The sequence below is a fragment of the Cheilinus undulatus genome, linkage group 20 (assembly GCF_018320785.1).
Source record: "Cheilinus undulatus linkage group 20, ASM1832078v1, whole genome shotgun sequence".
Lineage (NCBI taxonomy): Eukaryota > Metazoa > Chordata > Actinopteri > Labriformes > Labridae > Cheilinus > Cheilinus undulatus.
The window spans coordinates 20,839,390-20,858,308 of NC_054884.1; the positions used below are offsets into that span (position 1 = coordinate 20,839,390).

The 18,919-nt window shown below is 37.9% G+C and overlaps 1 protein-coding gene across 2 annotated transcripts in view; it reads left to right on the plus strand.

Annotated features, from left to right (window-relative positions):
• fra10ac1 (FRA10A associated CGG repeat 1) overlaps nt 1-12,766 on the plus strand; it is a 32,880-nt gene extending 20,114 nt beyond the window's left edge. The window contains exons 9-14 of one of the 2 annotated variants that reach the window (XM_041814931.1): nt 4,876-4,989; nt 8,302-8,344; nt 8,906-9,048; nt 9,230-9,280; nt 11,710-11,794; nt 12,599-12,766. In XM_041814931.1, the coding sequence (XP_041670865.1) occupies nt 4,876-4,989; nt 8,302-8,344; nt 8,906-9,048; nt 9,230-9,280; nt 11,710-11,794; nt 12,599-12,641 (479 nt within the window). In that variant the 3' untranslated portion in view covers nt 12,642-12,766. The remainder of the gene's footprint in view (nt 1-4,875; nt 4,990-8,301; nt 8,345-8,905; nt 9,049-9,229; nt 9,281-11,709; nt 11,795-12,598) is intronic. The other variant, XM_041814932.1, reaches the window with a different exon arrangement.
• The last annotated feature ends 6,153 nt before the right edge of the window (nt 12,767-18,919 follow it).

Sequence of the window (18,919 nt, forward strand, 5' to 3'; positions counted from 1 at the left end):
GAATATGAGACACCAACAAAAAGTGTTTTTTTTTTTTTTGAATTTGCAAGGTTTACATTAGTATTATTTTCACACTATAATACAAAGCATAGTGAATAAAACACAGGGCAACAAAAACTTAGCATCACAATGTACGATTGTTGTCAGATGGGGCCCCATCAGGGAAGTTTCCTACTGTCATTTCAAACTTTGCACATTGCACCCCTACTGGCCTGGGGCCCAAAGCTGACAAGCACTGCCTCTGGAGGTATCAATCTGCCATCCAATATCCAAATATTTCCAAACTGATCATCTAAAGAAGGGGTCACCAACCTTTAGGTCATGATCTTCTGGTTGATCTTTGAGACATAACAAGTAGATCTTTAACCTCTGATGCTCATGAAGTCCAACTCTGAGTTTCAGTCGCTCCTTTAGTTTTTAGTTTGAGGGCCCTTGACTGTTAAAATGATGTGATTAATTCATTCCCTTTTCTCACTGATAGACTGAAGATGGTCAACAATAATTTAAATGTGGGAAAATTAAATAATATTGATCAAAAAGCAAATATCACTTCTTCTTTTTCCTCTGTGAATTTGTACAAGTAGATCTACTCTCTTAGCCTCATCGTACATCTTTAGTTGGAAAAGGTTGGTGACCTCTGGTCTAAAGTCTTAAAAGGTCTATTGAACTTAAAATGGATCAATAGAAAATTTTGACATAGTAAAATTACAGATTGCTTATTTAACTTTGATTCCAAATTAGATTGTTATTCAGTCCAAGACAAGCCAAGTTGAGGTCATCCTCTGTGCATTTTCACTGGCCATCCCAGAGTGACTAAAAAGTGAAAAGGCATTGGCTCAGTCTGTCACTGCCTGCGACGTCATCCAGTGAATGTTAATCAGGCAGCCATCTGTCCTGTGGTGTATCCATCCTGATCTCAGGCCACTGGCTGGTGGCATTAGTGGCCATTGACGTAGGAGGACAGGAGTTCCCTCTCTTAATGGGTTTATTCAGTCAACCTGACACTAGTTCTTTTCACGGCGTATGTGAGGCTCACATGATGTGTGAGGATACCCACTTACCAAGAAACCATGCTGATCCTCTTTTTTTATTCCAAGGGTTTTAACAGAAAACCCACACAGGAGCTTTTGTGTAAAGCCTGTAAGAGGGGATGCTCTTAGTGGCACCATATTGAAAAGCTGCCCTTTGATCATTCCAAAAGTGAATAACATCGTGTTTATAAGCTTTCTTTTTTGTGAATAGAGTGGAAACTATTAGAAAAATGAAGAATTGTTTCCCAGCCTTGATTACTTCTAGTTTTTGACATTTATGTCAAAAAAGTTGGTAAGAAACAGATTACTGTAGCTGGAGGGTAAAACTCATTCAGACTTATCTTGTTTAACCTTGGAGTGTATCAAATTCTTTTATATTCAACACTGAACCGCCTCTATGAAGCGGCAAGGGGATTCAGTACTTTGTTCAAGGGCGCTCAGTTTTGTTTAGACAAAAGGCACAGGCTTTTACCTCCCCTCTTAGCAGATAAAAGCTGGAGTTTGTACAAAAGGAAGATGTGTTTGAATGTTTGATATGTGTGTGTTTGTGTAACAGAGAGAGTAGGATGTCATGGAAGACTTCCAGCGCGGTTGTAATTGACGTCACCGATGATGGTAAAGAAGAGACAGGAGTGTCTCAGGCCTCCTGGCACCTGTCTGTCCACATGGCATAGTGTTGGCAAAGAGTTGATAGGATGACCCTGTCCAAAGTTACACCCACACGGTGTCAGACAAGTATGAGTCATCACAGATTTAAAGGCACAGCTTGCTTCACAGTTCTACTTAATAGAACTATTTTGAGCTTTAAACAGTAGGAATAAAGGTAGCAGTGTTTGTGGAAACTTTTAATTTAATTACAATATTTTGAGTGAGGCTTCAAGAAAGATGTTGCTGTTTGTATTTAACCTTGTAACCCTTTTATTATGACAAAGATTTGTGTGCTGTTTTTATATTTAATAATCATTTGTATTTGTATTTACTCTTTTTAAGTTTTTTTTTGGCAATTTTAATTTATTTTCTGTTTTATATTAATCCTATTGCACCAATTTCAGGCCTGTGTTTATAAAAAAACGAAAGATTCGTAGTTAAACCAACTCATGAATCTTGCGCCGGCTAATTCGATGATCAAATTTAGCCATTTAGCTGGCTAACCGCACGCATCCCTAATTTATACTGCCAAAATGTACGGCCAATATATTGGCTGTAAACATCAACAAAAATGTTCCTATCTAACAATAATATATTTAATATTTTAAGGTAATATCTTCCAATCCCAATATCATGCCAATAATATTGTGCACCCCTAACAGAAATGACCAAGAATATATCAAGCACACATCAGCAATGAATGGGCCTCCGAGCTGCACTGGCTAATTGACAATCCTTAGATCTCTTCTTCTGTGAAGTAATATCAAGCCATTCTAAAAAAATATAACCATATTGTACCCCATAGTGTCCCAAACTTTTGCCACTGAGGGCAACATGAAGAAAAATAAACGGATGTCAGGGCCACCTTGATACAATTCTCCTTTAGAGCAGAGGTTTTCAACCTTTTCAGCCTGCAACCCCCAAAATAAAGGGACAAGAGACCGAGGACCCCCACTGTGCCTATAGGTTCACAGCCATGAACATTCAAGAATAGTCATGTGCAGACAAGGCTGCTCATGAGGGGGAGCTTTCTGGGACCCATTCAAACTTGGGGCCCATGTTTAAGTTAAGCCGTGATATCCATATATTTATCCTGAATAATAACCACTTTTACCAAAGCAACAAAAATCCCAAATATCTTTTTGTTATTCATTTGTGCCTTAGTATCTTATTCTTAAAAATGTAAACCCATTTTCTTAAAAACAGAATTAAAGTGGGTTAAAAGGTGCTAAAATGGGTAAAAAATGGCAAGAATTGGTGAAAAAAGTGGGGAGATGGGATTTTAAAAGTAATGGAAATGGGTTGGTAGTGGCAAAAAAGAGAAAAGAATGGCTATAATGGGTTTAAAGTGGTAAAAACAGGTGGCAATTTTGATTAAATGGGGTTTAAAAGTGGAAAAAAGTGGTTGGAACTGGCCAAAATGGGTAGAGGCAGAAACATAGGCAAAAATTGGCAGAAATTGGATAAACTGGCAAAAATGGGCATCACTAATAGTGAAATGTGGTTAAAATTTGAAAAAATGGGCATCAAAAGTGGTAAAAAGGGGCTGATAGTGCTAATAATGGGTCAACAGAAGCAATAATAGGCAAAAATTGACAAAGGGGGGAAAACAATATGTTCAAAGTGGTGGGGGGGAAAGTGATGAAAACTGGTTAAAATCAGGTAAAAACGGTATAGAGTGGCAAAGTGGGTAAAAAGTGGCAAAAAAAACGGTCCAAATTGTGCAAAAATTGATGAAAGTTGTCACTGATAGTGGCAAAATTGTGAAGGGAAAGTGGTTAAAAATAGGCACAAATAGATATTTTCAGTATTAAAACCCCATAACAGTTTGACATGCTTTTCAGCTCCCAAATGAGGGAACAGTTATTTAGGATTCTAGCACCAAAGCTACTGATAAAATGTTTTTATTTTATATTTAACTCATTTCATGCTTATACTTTCATTAAAATGGCTAAAATTTACAGTTTGATATCATTTAAGAAATATTCTCTATTTTTTTAATGCAACTGGTGACCCCCTCTCAGTGTCTCACAACCCCCAAGGGGGTCCTGACCCCAACGTTGAGAACCACTGCTTTAGAGTATTAAAGATTAAAGAGTATTAAATATCTTTAAAGGGGTGTTGGTGGTTGAATGGCATGCTTGTAAATTGTACCTCTGGACAGAGCTTACAGCTGGGCAGATGAGTGTAGTTTATGCTGCTGCTGGTTGCCTTATTCCTTCTATTTTTATTTATCAAGGGGTTATGAATTTAGATATATTTACTAGTTTGGTTGTCAGTATGTTTACCACTTATGTTGCTGTCAAGGAAAAACATGTCATTGAATTCTTCTTGTCAAAATGTTTATTTGCAGAGTTAACAAAGCAGTACCGCCTTGTGTCAAATGTATGAAATACAACATATTCAAGCTTCATGTTCTAATGAGGGCAATATTTCATTTTATGTTTTAGAATTTGCAGACTTAAAATAGACCATGGGCCCCAATTGGCCCCCTGGTCATAGTTTGTACACCCCTGTTGTAGCCTATCCCTTGGAAAGGAGCCAGAAGTGTCTTTTTAGCTTACGTCACAGCTCGCTAATCTGATATAGCACGTGAGGATAAATTGCCCCACAGCCCAAGTGGCCCAAAGCAATGACAACCAGCATCACCTCACCTGAATGTTTACAGCGTCTCATTCTTGAGCAGGTGAGGGCAGACATCACTTTCCTTCAGAGTAAGGAGCAGTTTTCGCCTGTGTGCCAAGAATGGACTGCTCTGACGCACACGCTCCCCCTGCTACAATCTGGAGGAACCTTGGAGACTAGATCAATGCCATCCTAAGCTCCTCTGGGGATAATAGGCAGGCTGTGCAGCGGCTGGAGGGAAGCCTGAGGGGATGAGGCGAGCTGCAGAAAGGGATATGAGAAGGGGCAGGGGGATAAGGAGAAAGGGGTGTGGAATAGACAGAAGGAAGGGGGTGAGGAGAGGTTGTCTGACACAATCTGAACTATTTAGAGACTTTAAGACTGTATTTCTTTATCCTGATATACATTTTCCTTTATAACAGTTCTAGTCTACATGGCTTATTTTTTGTCATTCTTTAACACACTGAAAATATGTGTCCATCCACTGTCAAGGCTTTGTGGCTTGTTAAATCCTAATTAATCACAAACAAAAAATAAAACAAATTTTATCTATTGTCTTCTGGTCCTTTAGGTCAGTTCCAGTGTGGAAATAAACGTTGTGAGCAGCAGGAAGGCTTGAAAAGCTGGGAGGTGAATTTTGCTTACGTGGAACACGGCGAGAAGAGAAACGCATTAGTCAAACTCAGTAAATACTCTTTATAATTTATAATGATTCTGTGATAAAAGTGTGTGTTAATGTGTGGGATCATGCTTGCATATGTGTGGCTTTGGCCCTGTGGGGATTCCCTCTAAGACCAGGCTCATAATAAATATAATCCTCCTTCAGGTATCATACTGCAGACAATCCGGTTACAATAATTATGGTAATTGGAGGACCCTCCAGTCATAATGGACTCAGCCAAGCAGGAAATGACAGGCCCTTTTAACGAGCTAGAGCAACAGGTCACTTCAACACAAAAGTTAATCTTTACTTAGTTGTTCTGGGTTCTAAATGATGCTTTGACAGTGAGAAAACCATATTCAGGTTTGACTCAGTGAGGTATATTGGAGCAATTTATAGATGGACATGATATTTAAACAAATTCTTAGTAAATAATATATGAATTCTGAAAACACCTGAACATTTTTTATTTCTTTTAACGGTTTTAAATCTTCACAGTGTCAACGTTAATGGCAAAAATTCAATCAATCAATGAATTAATCTTTATTTGTGTAGTGCCAACTCAAACATGCTATCTTAGGACAAAACAGACAAAAAGAGAAAGTCAGAACCACTGATCATCAGCTGACAGCCCAAGGCCTCCAGAAGACTATTAAATTCAGTCAAATGTGAGAAGGAAAAAATAAAGAACTCTAAATCCTATCCCTGATTGCTGATTTGTTGCATATTTGTCTGTTTATATGTTTCAGATTCACAAATAACTTTTAATATTAGACAAAGATAACCTGAATAAATACAAAATGCAGTTTTTAAATGAGGATTTTATCTGTTAACGGATAAAAGCCGTCCAAACCTACCTGGCCCCATGCGATAAAGTAATTGCCCTCTAAACATAATGACTGGTTCTGCCACCCTGGGCGCTGTGGAGGAATTTTAGGCACCCCTTTTATAACTGAGATCTTGGCCTTATCCTGCTTTGCTTAAGAATGAGGACAAACTCGTTATTTCCTTTAACACGTAGTTTTATTGTTTCACATAGAAACCATAGAACATCAACAATATTTATTCTATTTAAGTTTGAAAGTTCAGCCCACTACATTGTTTGACAAAGAACTGGCTGGCCCTCTACAAATGTAGCTGATGACTCTGATAGACATACTCTTTATATTATTTACAAGCCCATCTTTAATCCAACATGAGCACAGCACTTAGTTACAAATAAGTTACAGTGGAAAGGAAAAACCTTGAGCAGAACAACATTCATGCTGAAACTTATCTGCTGAAACTGTGTTGGGCTTGAAAACAATGGGATAAAGGGCTTTGAATAAGGAGAAATGGGCAGAGAAAAGCAGCACAACAACATCAAGGAATCAAATATTTAGCCAGTAATAAAGGTAAAAGTATGTTAAGTATTAAGTAGTATGTCTGACAAAGCTGAACTGGAAAAAAGCTGCAAAAATGGGTTGAAAGAGGAAATAAGGTGGCAAAATGGGTCTAAAGTAGAGGTGGGAGAAAAAAATCGATTCTTAAATGCATCGTGATGTGGAAGTGGAAGATTCTGAATCAATTTATAAATGTCCAATAATCGATAATCATTTAAATATTTTATAGCTGCAACAAAACGGTGGAACTCTAACACGGAGTGTGCAACAGCAAGATTTAGATTACCAGTTGTTCATCTGCGAAAAAGGACATTTTTATGTCTGTAATTTCAGATATGTTACAAGGAAAGGATGCTGCTACCTTTGGTTCAGTGCTTTTGTAAATTTCTAGTTTACACACATGTTCCATAAGAGGATAGCGGACATTTAATTTATCTCTTTTTTTCTAAACCCAAATGTAAAGTTTTTATCATGTTTGACACAGCGAGAAAAACTGAAATTTAAAAAAGTGCATCAAAATGCATCAATAATCGATTAAGAATCAAATCGCAGCCCTATGAACCGTAATCGAATTGTGAGGTGCCTAAAGATTCCCACCTTTGGTCTAAAGTAGCAAAGAAATGGCAAAAAGGCTGAAAAGTGGCAAAAATTGGTTAAAAGTGGTAAAATAGGCTCAAAAAGTAAAAAAAAAAAAGGGTGAAAAGCATAAAAAAAATTGCTGAAAGTGGCAAAAAATGACACTGTAGGGACCACAAAAATAGCAAAAAGTGGCAAATTTGTTAAAAGCGGCCAAATGGGTCAAAGGTTGCAAAGAAGTGGCAAAAAAGTGTGAAAAGCTGCAGAAATTAGTCAGAAGTGTATAAAAAGGGGCAAGAAATGTAGAAAGGCACTGAAAATTTGCTGAAGTTGGCAAAAAAGGACAGGGAATGGCAAAAATCTGTTAAAAGTAGTAAAAAACATAAAGGAAAAAAAGCAGCAAAAATGGGTTCAAAGTAAGAAAAAAAAGGTGCAGAAAATGGTTAATATTGACAAAAATGGGTTTTCAGTGGCAAAAAAATGGTTAAAAGTAGGAAAAAAGGCAAAAAAAAAGGGTGAAAAGCATAAAAAATGGTTAAAAGTGGCAAAAAGTTACAGTAAAGGGAAAAGCAGCTAAATTTGGTTAAAAGTAACAAAAAGCGTCAAAATTTGCAGCAAAATGGGTCAAAGGCTGTAAAAAAGTGCCAAAAAAGGATGAAAAGCTGCAAAACTTGGATAGAAGTGTAATAAAAGGGTGAAATTAAGGTAGAAAGGCATTGAAAATTTGCTAAAGGTGGCAAAAAAGGACAAAGAATGGCAAAAATTGGTTAAAAGTAGCAAAAAAAGTGGCAAAATTTGTTAGCAGTGACAAAAAGGAAAAAAGCTGCAAAAATGGGTTTAAAGTAGCAAAAATAGAGGCAGAAATAGGTCAAAAGTGACAAAAATGGGGTTTCAGTGGCAAAGATGGTTGGAAACAGAAAAGCAACTAAACACAGCATGAATAAATAATTTAAACATCAGACCTCATCAAAATGCTAGAGCTAATGCTACTGATCAAAAACACATGCATTGACATTATTAATAAAATACAACTTAGAGGGCCCTCACTCTAGGTTTTTCACTGGTCCAGCAAATTCTCTGGAGAGACCTGCTTGAATCCATCATCATGAAGAACATATACTTTTTGTCCTTAAAGGCCACCATTACTTTACCAAATGCAGGGTTGAGCAGCAAGCGTTGCAGTCTGTAATCTGACTGTTGGATGCCACTAATTTTCCTCATTTTACACACTGTACCTTCAACAGGGATAGATAAACTAATAAAATGTTTTTTGAAACTGTCTTTTAAACACTTTTACCAGTATGCATAAATCATAGTAACCCCCCCCAATTATCCTGCTGATCTCTGACAGAACTCTGCTTGTTTTTTTCCCCACTAGGAGTGTGCCCTGAATGCTCTTTAAAACTCAACTACCACCACAAGTAAGCAACCAAACTTTTCAACACATGCTCATAATTAATGTCAGTCTTTAAACCCATTGTGGGTATTTTTTGTGTTAGAAACTGTAGTTGTCCTAAAGATAAAGGGAAGGCCACCTTGGAAAATTGGTACACATTATGTTGCAGCATGTTTGTAATTCAAATTGTCTCTCCAGATGTCTGCCTACTTTCTCTCTAACGTGTTTTAGTGTTGTGACTATTTAGCACTTTTGAAAAAGTTTTGAATGTGATAATGAAGCTTGAGCTTGATATCCATCTGAGAGATAAAGACAACTTATCTGCAGAGTTAGGCTCTACAAATACAGATACATTTTACAGTGAGTTACAATATTAAAAGCCCATTTGGGAGTTTCATTCTGACAGAATGTAAAGAAAATCTTTGCCTATGTAAAGCTCTAGTCAAGATTTATTCACATAACTTTAAAAGTGCATTTGGTCCTCAAGGATTTTACATTGTTTCCAAACTAGTGCTGTAACTGGCTGCTATAATTGGCTGCTTTATAGCATGAATGTAGATTCTTAGAAGTGTGGTTCTGTTTGCAGGAGGAAGGAGGTAAAAGCAAAAACGAAGACTAAAAGGTTATCTGAGAACACGGAGCCACCAAAGAAGAAGAAGAAGAAGAGGAAGCGAGCGTCTTCACACTCAAAGAAGCACAAACATAAAGACAAACACAAAAGGCACCGAGGTAAAAATCCCCCATTAGTAAGGGCAACGATCTTAATCAGATAGACAGAGGCTGCTGCAGCTTTGTTTTGTTCAGGGAATTTATATCATTCCTGTTTTTCTTCTCTTAACTTTTTTTTTGTGACAACTCTCTCGTGATGTAAACACGTTTTATTTTATATCCCTCTCCCTGTTCTCTACAGATCGCTCCTCCTCTTCCAGCAGCTCAGAGAAGTCACAGAACTCGGACAAAGGTAGCGTTCATAACTCCCTCAAACACACACACACCCTGGAACAGTCGCCCCTCCCTCATTTAAAAAAAATTTTAAAAAAAAATCCAAATACATTGGAGAGTTTATGATCTACTCCCCCAGGCCTCCAGGCCTCCAGGGCGTAACACTCCTCCTAAATTCTGGAGTGAAGACCCTCTGACAGTCCTCTCTGAAAAACCATCTTTTAAGCCCTGTAGTTAATAGTGATAGATGGACAGCAGGTCTGCTTCTTCTCAACTGTCTTTCACCCCGTTTCTCTTGACATTTTTCTTTTTTCTTGTCCTTCTACTCTTCGCTGTGAGCAGCATGAAAAGAAGGCGTCTTTGACCTTCTATTCCAGGGTCTCCATAGATGGATGGTTGGGGGGAGCAGTTGACAAAAACAAGCCCTCTCTGTCCAGAGGTTATGTCACTGAGTTCAGCTTGCACTGGGCCATTCACAAACACGCCCAATCTTTTTGTCTGTATTGATTTAGACTAAAAGCAGTTGAAAGCTTTACTTAATTAAACTTAAGAATACCAAACAACCATGTGATATTTCATTTTTACATCTAGGAACAATCAGGAACCTTAAAATTATGTAGGCATGGCGTCTCCCCAACAACGGGGAGAGCTGTAAATCAGGGCAACATCCAGAGCAGGTTATTAAGCTTTTATTTTGTAAATTGAGATTTGGCACTGGCTAGATTATATAAAAGTAGACTACAGTGACTACTCCAGATAAGGGAGTAATAATTGGCCTATCTTACATGATACTGTATTGCTCTTTATACAGATACCAATGACTTGCTGTAAACCAAATTAGCACAAACTAAATAATCCTACATGAACCAAAAACTCCTGGGCTCATTGGTATGTGGGATCCCAGGATATCTGTATGGCAAAATATGTAAAAAATGTCTGAGCCATATTTTTACTTGTGCATCTGTAGCATTCCCTATTGGTCAGCATAGCTCTGAACAATATTCAGAGACCTACACACAGAGTCGATATGCACCTCTTCAAAAATGTAAGTAAAGGCCAGAATGACGCAGCCATGAGCCCTGTGATTGGTCGACTGGGTAGCACCTGGAGATGGCCAGTCTCTGTGTAATGTCTAAAGGTATATTGTGCACACTGGCTTTCAAGTGTTTTTTTTTTTTTTTTTTTTTTTTTGTTAATTCCGAGCGGGCTTCCATGTGTTTTGTACTGTGGAGAAGCTTCTGTCCAGGTCAGGTCCAGATCCATGGAGGGCTGCAGTGATGGTTGTCCTTCTGGAACTTTGTCCCATCTCCACACAGGATCTCTTGAGCTCAGTCAGAGTGACCTTCAGATTCTAGGTCGCCTCTCATGCCAAGGCCCTTCTCCCTCAATTGCTCAGTTTGACAACCAGCACCTGGAAGAGTCCTGGCTGTGCCAAACTTCTTCCATTTGATGATTATGAATGCCACTGTGGTCTTGGGAACCTTCAGCACAGAACTTTTTCATAGCCTTCCCCAGATCTGTGCTGAAAGGCGGCTTTTTTGTGTTTGTGTGCTGTGTGTGTGAATATATATATATATATATATATATATATATATATATATATATATATATATATGTGTGTGTGTGTGTGTGTGTATGTGTAAGGCGCATTTATTTGTTTTGGGAGAACATAATGGAATGGTGAGGGTATGCGTTGTCAATTTTAGTCGGGATTAAGTTGTATAAATACATTAAAGACAGGAAGAAAGACACTGTAAAAAATTCTGTATATATGGATATATATGTACGTTGTATATATGGAGAGGAATAGTGTAAGTGGAGGAAATAAAAAAAATAAAAAATGTTTAAAAAATGATAAAGAAAGATTAAGAGAAAAAAATGGAATAAAGCAAAGGTGCAAAAGGGAAAAGAAAAAAGTTATAATAATGATAAAAAATAATTCCTTGCATTAAGGTTCCTGTTTACTATTATAATTCTTCCGAACATGTCCACCCTTTGTCTTAATCCCCCCTCCCCACCTTTTAAAAGTTTCTTCTCCTTTATTTTTTTCATATATTGTATAAAGCTGAGTTGACCCTACCTCAGTCGCCCCCTGATGCTTTATTTTCAAAGGTGATTGCTGGCCAAGTTTCTAACGTAAAAGGTAGCTTGGGTATTTTTTTTTAATGTTTGTTGAAGTTATAACCATATCCCTGGTAAACTCCCTGCCACAGAACATTTAGCTGCCATGTCTTTCTGCAGTCCACAGAACAGTTTGACCGTGCAAAGATATTCATTGGACTTGAAGTGTAGTACATCAGATTATAAGCAAATTTCTAAGCAATAAATGCCACTTCACCATCACCATCAGGCATCCTGACCTTGAAACTGATGAGCAAAGGTTACTTGGTTGACCTGGTTTTCTTTGCTTAAAGCATGACTGACAGCTTTCTGAACTTTCCTTAATAGACTCTGAAGCTGGAGATGAGCGAGGAGACCAATCAGGAGCCGACCACTGGCGCGGACCTGCCCCTGCAGTGGAGGAAAAGTCAAGGTGAGCTTAACAGCTAACGTTCATATTAAACCAAACCCAGTAAGCTGCTCTAAAACCATCAGAGACAGCCCTTAACACTTAGTCCTCACAAGTTACAGACCCCTATATAGCATGATATGTAGACCACTTAGATATCCTGCACAAAGCTGTTCTCAACTTTCAGGAAGTTACTAAAGGTTTAACTTGCACTTGTCACGCATCACCTGATATTGTGACGTTGACTTTAAAATAGAGCACTGAAAAGTAAACAGGAAGGGGCAGTTCTAAACAACCACAAGCACGTTGATTTAAGGGCACACTCACACTAGGCAGTCCATACAGTTCCAAGCAATTTTTGGACAAGTGTGAGTGCTTCATACAACACTGAAGCATGGTACCTGGTGAGTCATATTAGGACAGGGAAAGGTATCCTTGCATAGGCCTGGCTGGGCTCGGAGTAGTATAAGTGCAGGCCAGTGGGGGACTAGGTATAGGTGATAGTTGTGCTTCAGCACAGTATGGGGCAGCCAGCCGGAGCAACAGAACCAAAACGGAGTAAGAGAAATACACACTCACGTTGGGTACATAATATGTTTATGCACCATGTTTGCCTTTGTTAAAATTGCCTGTTTTGATTCCTTGTTTTATTTGTCTTTACAAACACATCACTTTGTATAGGCAAAACGAACTTGAATAAAAGTATATCAAACTTTTAAAAAGCAAACATAGCAAGAGCTTGTCAGAGGCCACTCATACAAAATATTTAACAGTCTGTGTCAGCAGCGTGTGTGACATATCATCATTTTGTCTGTTTCATCTGTCTAGGGAAGAGGAGTTTGACGACTACTTTGAAGACATGTTTCTTTGACTTCGAGGGTGTCAGCTGCCTGCTGTGAATACACTGCCGTCTGCGCCTGTCTGACATTAAACGCTGTTGTGTTTGACTGTATGATTCATGTGTCTTACAGAAATAAACCTAATGTTTACCTTGTACCTGTCAGAGTCTTTGATTTACAGATTTATCAGCATCCTTATTTTAATTTCAACACATTAAAAGATGGACAACTTTTTTGCATATTACTTTTATTATTCATGAATGTTAGCTAGCAACAATGTACTTAATTTTAAGTTTTCTTTATAGAGGTTGACCAGTATGTAAAAAAAAAAAAACATACTGTTTTCATAAATAAAAAAAAATGCCATCAACGAGTTTAACATCTGTGTTAAATGTACCCTTGAGAAAATTAAACACTGGATTTCCTCAAGGGTCCCTCTTATACAATATTGTGCCAGTCTGACCAGTATACTGTATGTCGCTTCCCTTTCAGTTATAGTTATCGATAGACAAAGAGACCCTTCTACCTAATACTATTACATTATCATCCACAAGGATACTTCTGTAAAATTACTGTCACCACTGAGATACCAAAAAAATTGAAAAGAAAAACTCTCAGTATATGTGTACAACAAAATTCACCTATGCCATGAAACAGAAATGCCAATTGACTGTTCAGTCATGCAGTCAGTGCTTCTTTAAGTTATCTTCACATTCTCTCTATATGCTTTTTCTTAAGTGCTTCTTTTAATTTAACAACTTCATTGAAAAACAAATCTTTAAGTATTTTTACATTGACCCTAATATCATTTTGACATTAGCTAACCTATAACTAACATTTTCTTAAAATGCCATCATTCATATTGGCATACCTGCAGACCCCCAGTCCCCCTAGACCCACTTTATCTTTTCTAAAATGGATCTCTACTTCATATTTTGGTAGGTGTTCGCATTAACTTGAACTACAATCATACTAGCCCATAGACCCTTCCTGCTTCTATAGCCTATGCAAGGAAATCTTAACTGTATCTCTCCTAAAAGAAAATCCATTTCAGATTATGGTACATTGATACAATCCTCCACACTAGCATTAGCTTGAGGTGCTAGGTTCAAATTAGCATGTGTCAATGGACCCCTTCTGCTTTAATATGTAAAAGTTTCAGCACTCTATTTTTCCTCAAATGATTATCTACTTTAAAGTTTTATATGTTAATACTAAACAATGGCACATTAGCATACCTGTTGACTTCTCGTCTGGTTTTCCTATAATTAATCTCTACTTCAGACCTTGGTATGCTACTACTATCCTAGCATTAGCTTGATGCAATGGTTCGTGGCAGCAAACCTGTAGACCTCTATGCTTTCTCAAAATTAATCTCTGCTGCAAAGTTTAGTACAGTAATACTTACCTAGTGATACTTGCATTACCTCGAAGTGCTATTGTTCACATTGGCACACCTACTGACCCCTAATTCTGCTTAAATATGTAAAAATATGATGTTTATCTTTCCTTAAATTGATGTTTATTTTAGGATTTTGGCACGTAAATACCAACCTCTGGTACAAGCATAAGCTTAAGGTGCTATTCGTATAAGCATGTGAAATTAAAATATAACAATGATAATTATTTAAAAAATCTTAGCTTTATTTTTTCTTTAAAAGAATATCTACCAAAAAATGAATTAATACTAATCTATGATACTAACAATAGCTTTCGGTGCTACTGGCACATTAGCATGTCTATAGATAGACCCCAAGGCCTGCTCTAATGTGCAAGAATATCATAACATTATCCTTCCTTTAAAAAATATATACTTAAAATTTAGTATGTTAATACCTGTTGATTAGCCTATGATTAGCATTAGCTTAAAATGCTATGGTTCATGTAGCATACATGTAGACCCCTCGTCTGACTTTCCTCAAATAAATCTCCACTTAAGACTTTGGTACGTTAAAACTATCCTGTGATAAGCATTAGGTTGAAATGCTATAGTTCAGAAATAGCATACCTGTAGACTTCCAGTTCTGCTTTCGTAAAATTAATGGCTACTTCAGACTTAAGTATGATAACACCAACCTATGATACTAGCATAGACTGTAGAAAGAATTGGACAAACTCTATGTGAGGTCAGCTGTCTGCTTACTCAAACAGCTCTTGAAGCCAATCTGCGGCGGCTTCCTTATTGAAATCAACGGAACTGTGGATCACCTTAATGGCCCGCCCACTAAGCTGTCAGTCAAATGAGACGCGCCAATCAGTGAGCAGTGAGGTTTTTCCTAAAAATAATCAAAACCATTGTAGTACAAGAAATTCATCCCCCATACAGTGAGAGCACATGAAGATGTTGGCTAATGAGACATGTTTGGTTTTTTGAACCAGGCTGTAAACCAGTTTATTTCTAGTGTAAAAACCGGCTTTTTAACTGATGTCCAGACAGGACTTCCGGTGTTCTGCAGCCAGCCTCAAGTGGACACTCGCTGTATTGCAATTTTTTGCACTTCTGCACTGGCTTAATTTTTCAGGACTGGAGTTTGCCGCTTGGATACTAGCAATAGGTTGAAGTGCTCTTGTTCACAGAAGCTATTAACAGCTAGTTTTGCTTTAATATGTACAAATATGTCAACTTTATCCTTCCTAAAATGAACATCTATTTTAAGATTTTGGCACATAAATACTAACCTCTGATACTAGCATTAGCTTGAGGTGCTATCATATGCATCAGCATGCATCTATAGACCCTTTCTGCTTTAATTTATAGAAATTTCTCCGCTGTTTTTCTTTATATAGATGAATACTTAAGCAAACCTTTAGACTCCTCGTCTGTCTTTCCTAAAATTAATTTCCACATCAGACCTTGGTACATAAAACTATTTTATGATTCACATTAGCTTGAAATGCTATGGTTCACAACACCATGCCTGTAGACCTCTATCATACTTTCTTAAAATGAATGTCTACTTAGAATTTTTCCAAGGTACTAACCTATTAACCTTTAATATGTAAGAATATCTTAAATGTTCTCACACAAATCTCTACTTCAGATTACTGATTCTGTGGGTGCACAGAAACACATTTTAGCAGTACCCTGTAACAATACACAAGTCTTGTTCTCAGCTCTGAAACAGTGAACCAAGATTAGCTAAGATTTCCCTCCTGCTGGTGCCTTAACTTCAACCCTTGGACAAGCTAACTGCGTGAGGTTGCCGAGAGATTATAGCCCTTGGCTTAAATAAAGACAATTACTTTACCTCTTACTGCTCCATTTAGTCACTTGAACTTTCTTCCCAGCTTTCTCAGGAGGCAGCATTTACTGTGACTGATGGAAAAGTCAGCTAACAGGTGGTGAATTAGAGTTAATGGTACACTGAGTTATATCAGTTTATTGTTTCTAAGTGACAATGGGACATGATTTGGCCCCCTAGCTGTACTTATACTCCATAAGGCATTTATAATTTATCGATTTTGTTGTTAAAATCTGTTTTCATGGTTAGAAATTCTTGTCTTCATGGCTGGGTACGTTGTCAGCCCTCACAAAGGCCCTGGGAATCATTTTTAAATGTAAAGACATAACTTCAAAATAATTTGAGCTTCTCTTGCTGCATTTTTAAGACATGAAAAATCCCCCACTTAAACAATCCTTATGTTTCTTTCCCTTGCCAGATAGAGATGTGTAGAATTGATAAGTCTAATTCTTTTCCCCAAATGGAAAACATGTTTAAGAGTAGAGAGCCATTATGTTTATCCAGCCGTATGCCCTGGGGCGGTGCCCTGTGGAGGCAGACTAAAGTGTGCAGGTTTTTCCTGCTGACCCCTGATTGTTGAGGGGCTGAAAGGTCATGTTGATGCAAGGTTTGAAGAGATGATGTGTCCCACAAAATGATAGATGATAGGGCTTGTTCTATATCCATTTTGTTGGGGGAGGCCTCAGCAGAATCCTGCCGTAAGGTACAGAGTGCAAAATGTGCAGCTGCAGAATTGTTCTCCTTTTAAAGAGACAATCAGTGTAATGCTGCACCTTAAGACATGTAAAATGATAGCAAAACAGCATGCAATCTGCAATGTTCAGCATGCAGAATCTGCAATTTGCAAGACACAGGAGGTTGAACAATATAGCCAGACACAGTATCAGGGCAGGGATCAGAAACAATCCACTGATCCTCTTTCCCAAGAGGCTCATCCAGCTTTGGAGCCTATAAGATCCCTGCACGATATATGACTAAGAACGAGCACTGTCGCAGCTAAGCTTAAGGTTTCTTAAGTTCACTCTGTGTCTAACCTTCATGCAAATGAATCAAGTATGAATAAAAGGAGAAGTATCCATTTTATAAGGATTTTGCTTCTATATTGAGGAAAGGTGATTCTCATTAATATTGCACCTCGATAAATTCATTTATTTGCTTACACATATTACATATCATGACACATACAGTAGAGGTCATTTCATACATCAAATGATTTTCTAGTGTTTGAAAGACAAATGATGGGATAGATAGAAAGTACACAGTGTAATTTTTTTTTTTTTTATCTCAAAAAGGATCCTTGAAGGAAAGCAAGGGGTCTTTTTCATCACTGACAGAACTTTTGGAACAGTCCATGAAATAATGTTCCCAAGAAGATGTTTTAAATCATTTAAACTGTATCACTCAGGGGTTGCTTCAGTAAATGTTTTTGCAGTTTTGGCTCCAGCAATCACAACAGCTCCTTGCCCCCCCCCCCCCCAGGCAGCAGAAAAGGAGTTTCCAGGTAGTCCCAAAGCCATTCTGATAGGATTAAGTGCCTTTGATTGATGCTCCGTTGATTAGAGGAGATAACATTGTGTAACAGGAAGCAGAGAGCCACAGCTCGTCTTAGCACCCAGGACAAGATACTGCTAAAAGTGTTTCATAAAGTTCACTGGGGGCTTGCTCTTTACTCACATGCCTGACCAAATCAAGTTCAGTTTGGGTTTGCATGTAGGGAGATTCTCAGGGAGTTCAAGAAAAACAGCAGAGGACTTTGGCTTTTACCAGCATGATGCTATAAATGCATGACCATATTTAAAACAAAGTCATTTCAAAGTACATGTAAGGCTTTGGTAGCCTGCTGTACCTCCTCTGTAAGAAGGGTATTTAAAGAGTAAAGCTGTGTAAATGTCAAACGTTGGCTAGCAATCAAATCAAATCCTATCAAAGCTTCTTACAGGAGAGGTAGATCTACTATACCCTGTTTAACTGACTCTTGCCTCCTTACAAGAAGCAAAGGTTGCTTGAATTATACATCATTCAAATGGTTTTTTTCTTCACTTCTTATACAATTTGAACTATATATTTCCTAGGTTACAAACTATATACAAGTGAAACCATGCACACTTAAAGACCTTTTTTGAATCAAAATGGTATTGTAATTGTGCGCTACACACTGGTGTTAATTATACATTATTTACCATTTTAGTAACTGCCCACATATTTTGGACATATTTTGCATTTCCTCGCAGAATCACAACACCCTCCCTCAAAGATCCACTCAAACTCTCCATCCATGAAGACAATTCAAGTAGAAAATTCCAAAAGAAACAAAAAAGATGCTTATTTAGATGAATTGCATATTAAAATAAATACAACCTTGCACAGCTCATCAGCGCTTTTTGAGAACATAAGCCCTTATTGGTAATAACCACCCTAATCCAGGCTTTGTTGAACACTATCAACAGATTTTTGTTTTTACATTATGTAAACTGAAACCAGATGCATTTTTTCAACCCAGATCCCAGAGTATAAAGTCTTGTCCTTTTTGTCCTTTCTCAATCTCCATACATGATCTGCCACTGCCAAAAAGCAGCAGCTAAGTGCAACTAAAGAGTTTGTATCTGTACTTCAGCTTGGCTTGGAGCATTTGGTAACAGCTTATAGTTTCAGACCATACATGTCAGAAATGTTTACATTATTGCTATCATAAAGGGAGATAAATGTCATCCACGTATATAATGATTTTCAAATGTTCACATAGATGCAGAAGATGGAAGGAGTTTCAAACAGCTTCTCTTGTAGTCAGAGTCCCATGGTTACTTCTTCATGGTGATGTTTCAGACCCTTCCCTCCTTGGATAACAGTTTGGCCAGCCCGCAGACCAGACCTGACTACACTAGACTAAAGTTTAGGCCAGACTGTTCCAGACCACACCGAAGCCACGCTGGTCTGCACCAGAGCCAACAGTACCTAACCAGAGAGAGAACTACGCTGGTGTAGATCAGACCGGACCAAACTTGAAGAGCGATGCTCCAACTAGACTAGATGTCAGACAAGATTAGGCTAGTGTAGCCTAGCTTAGTCCT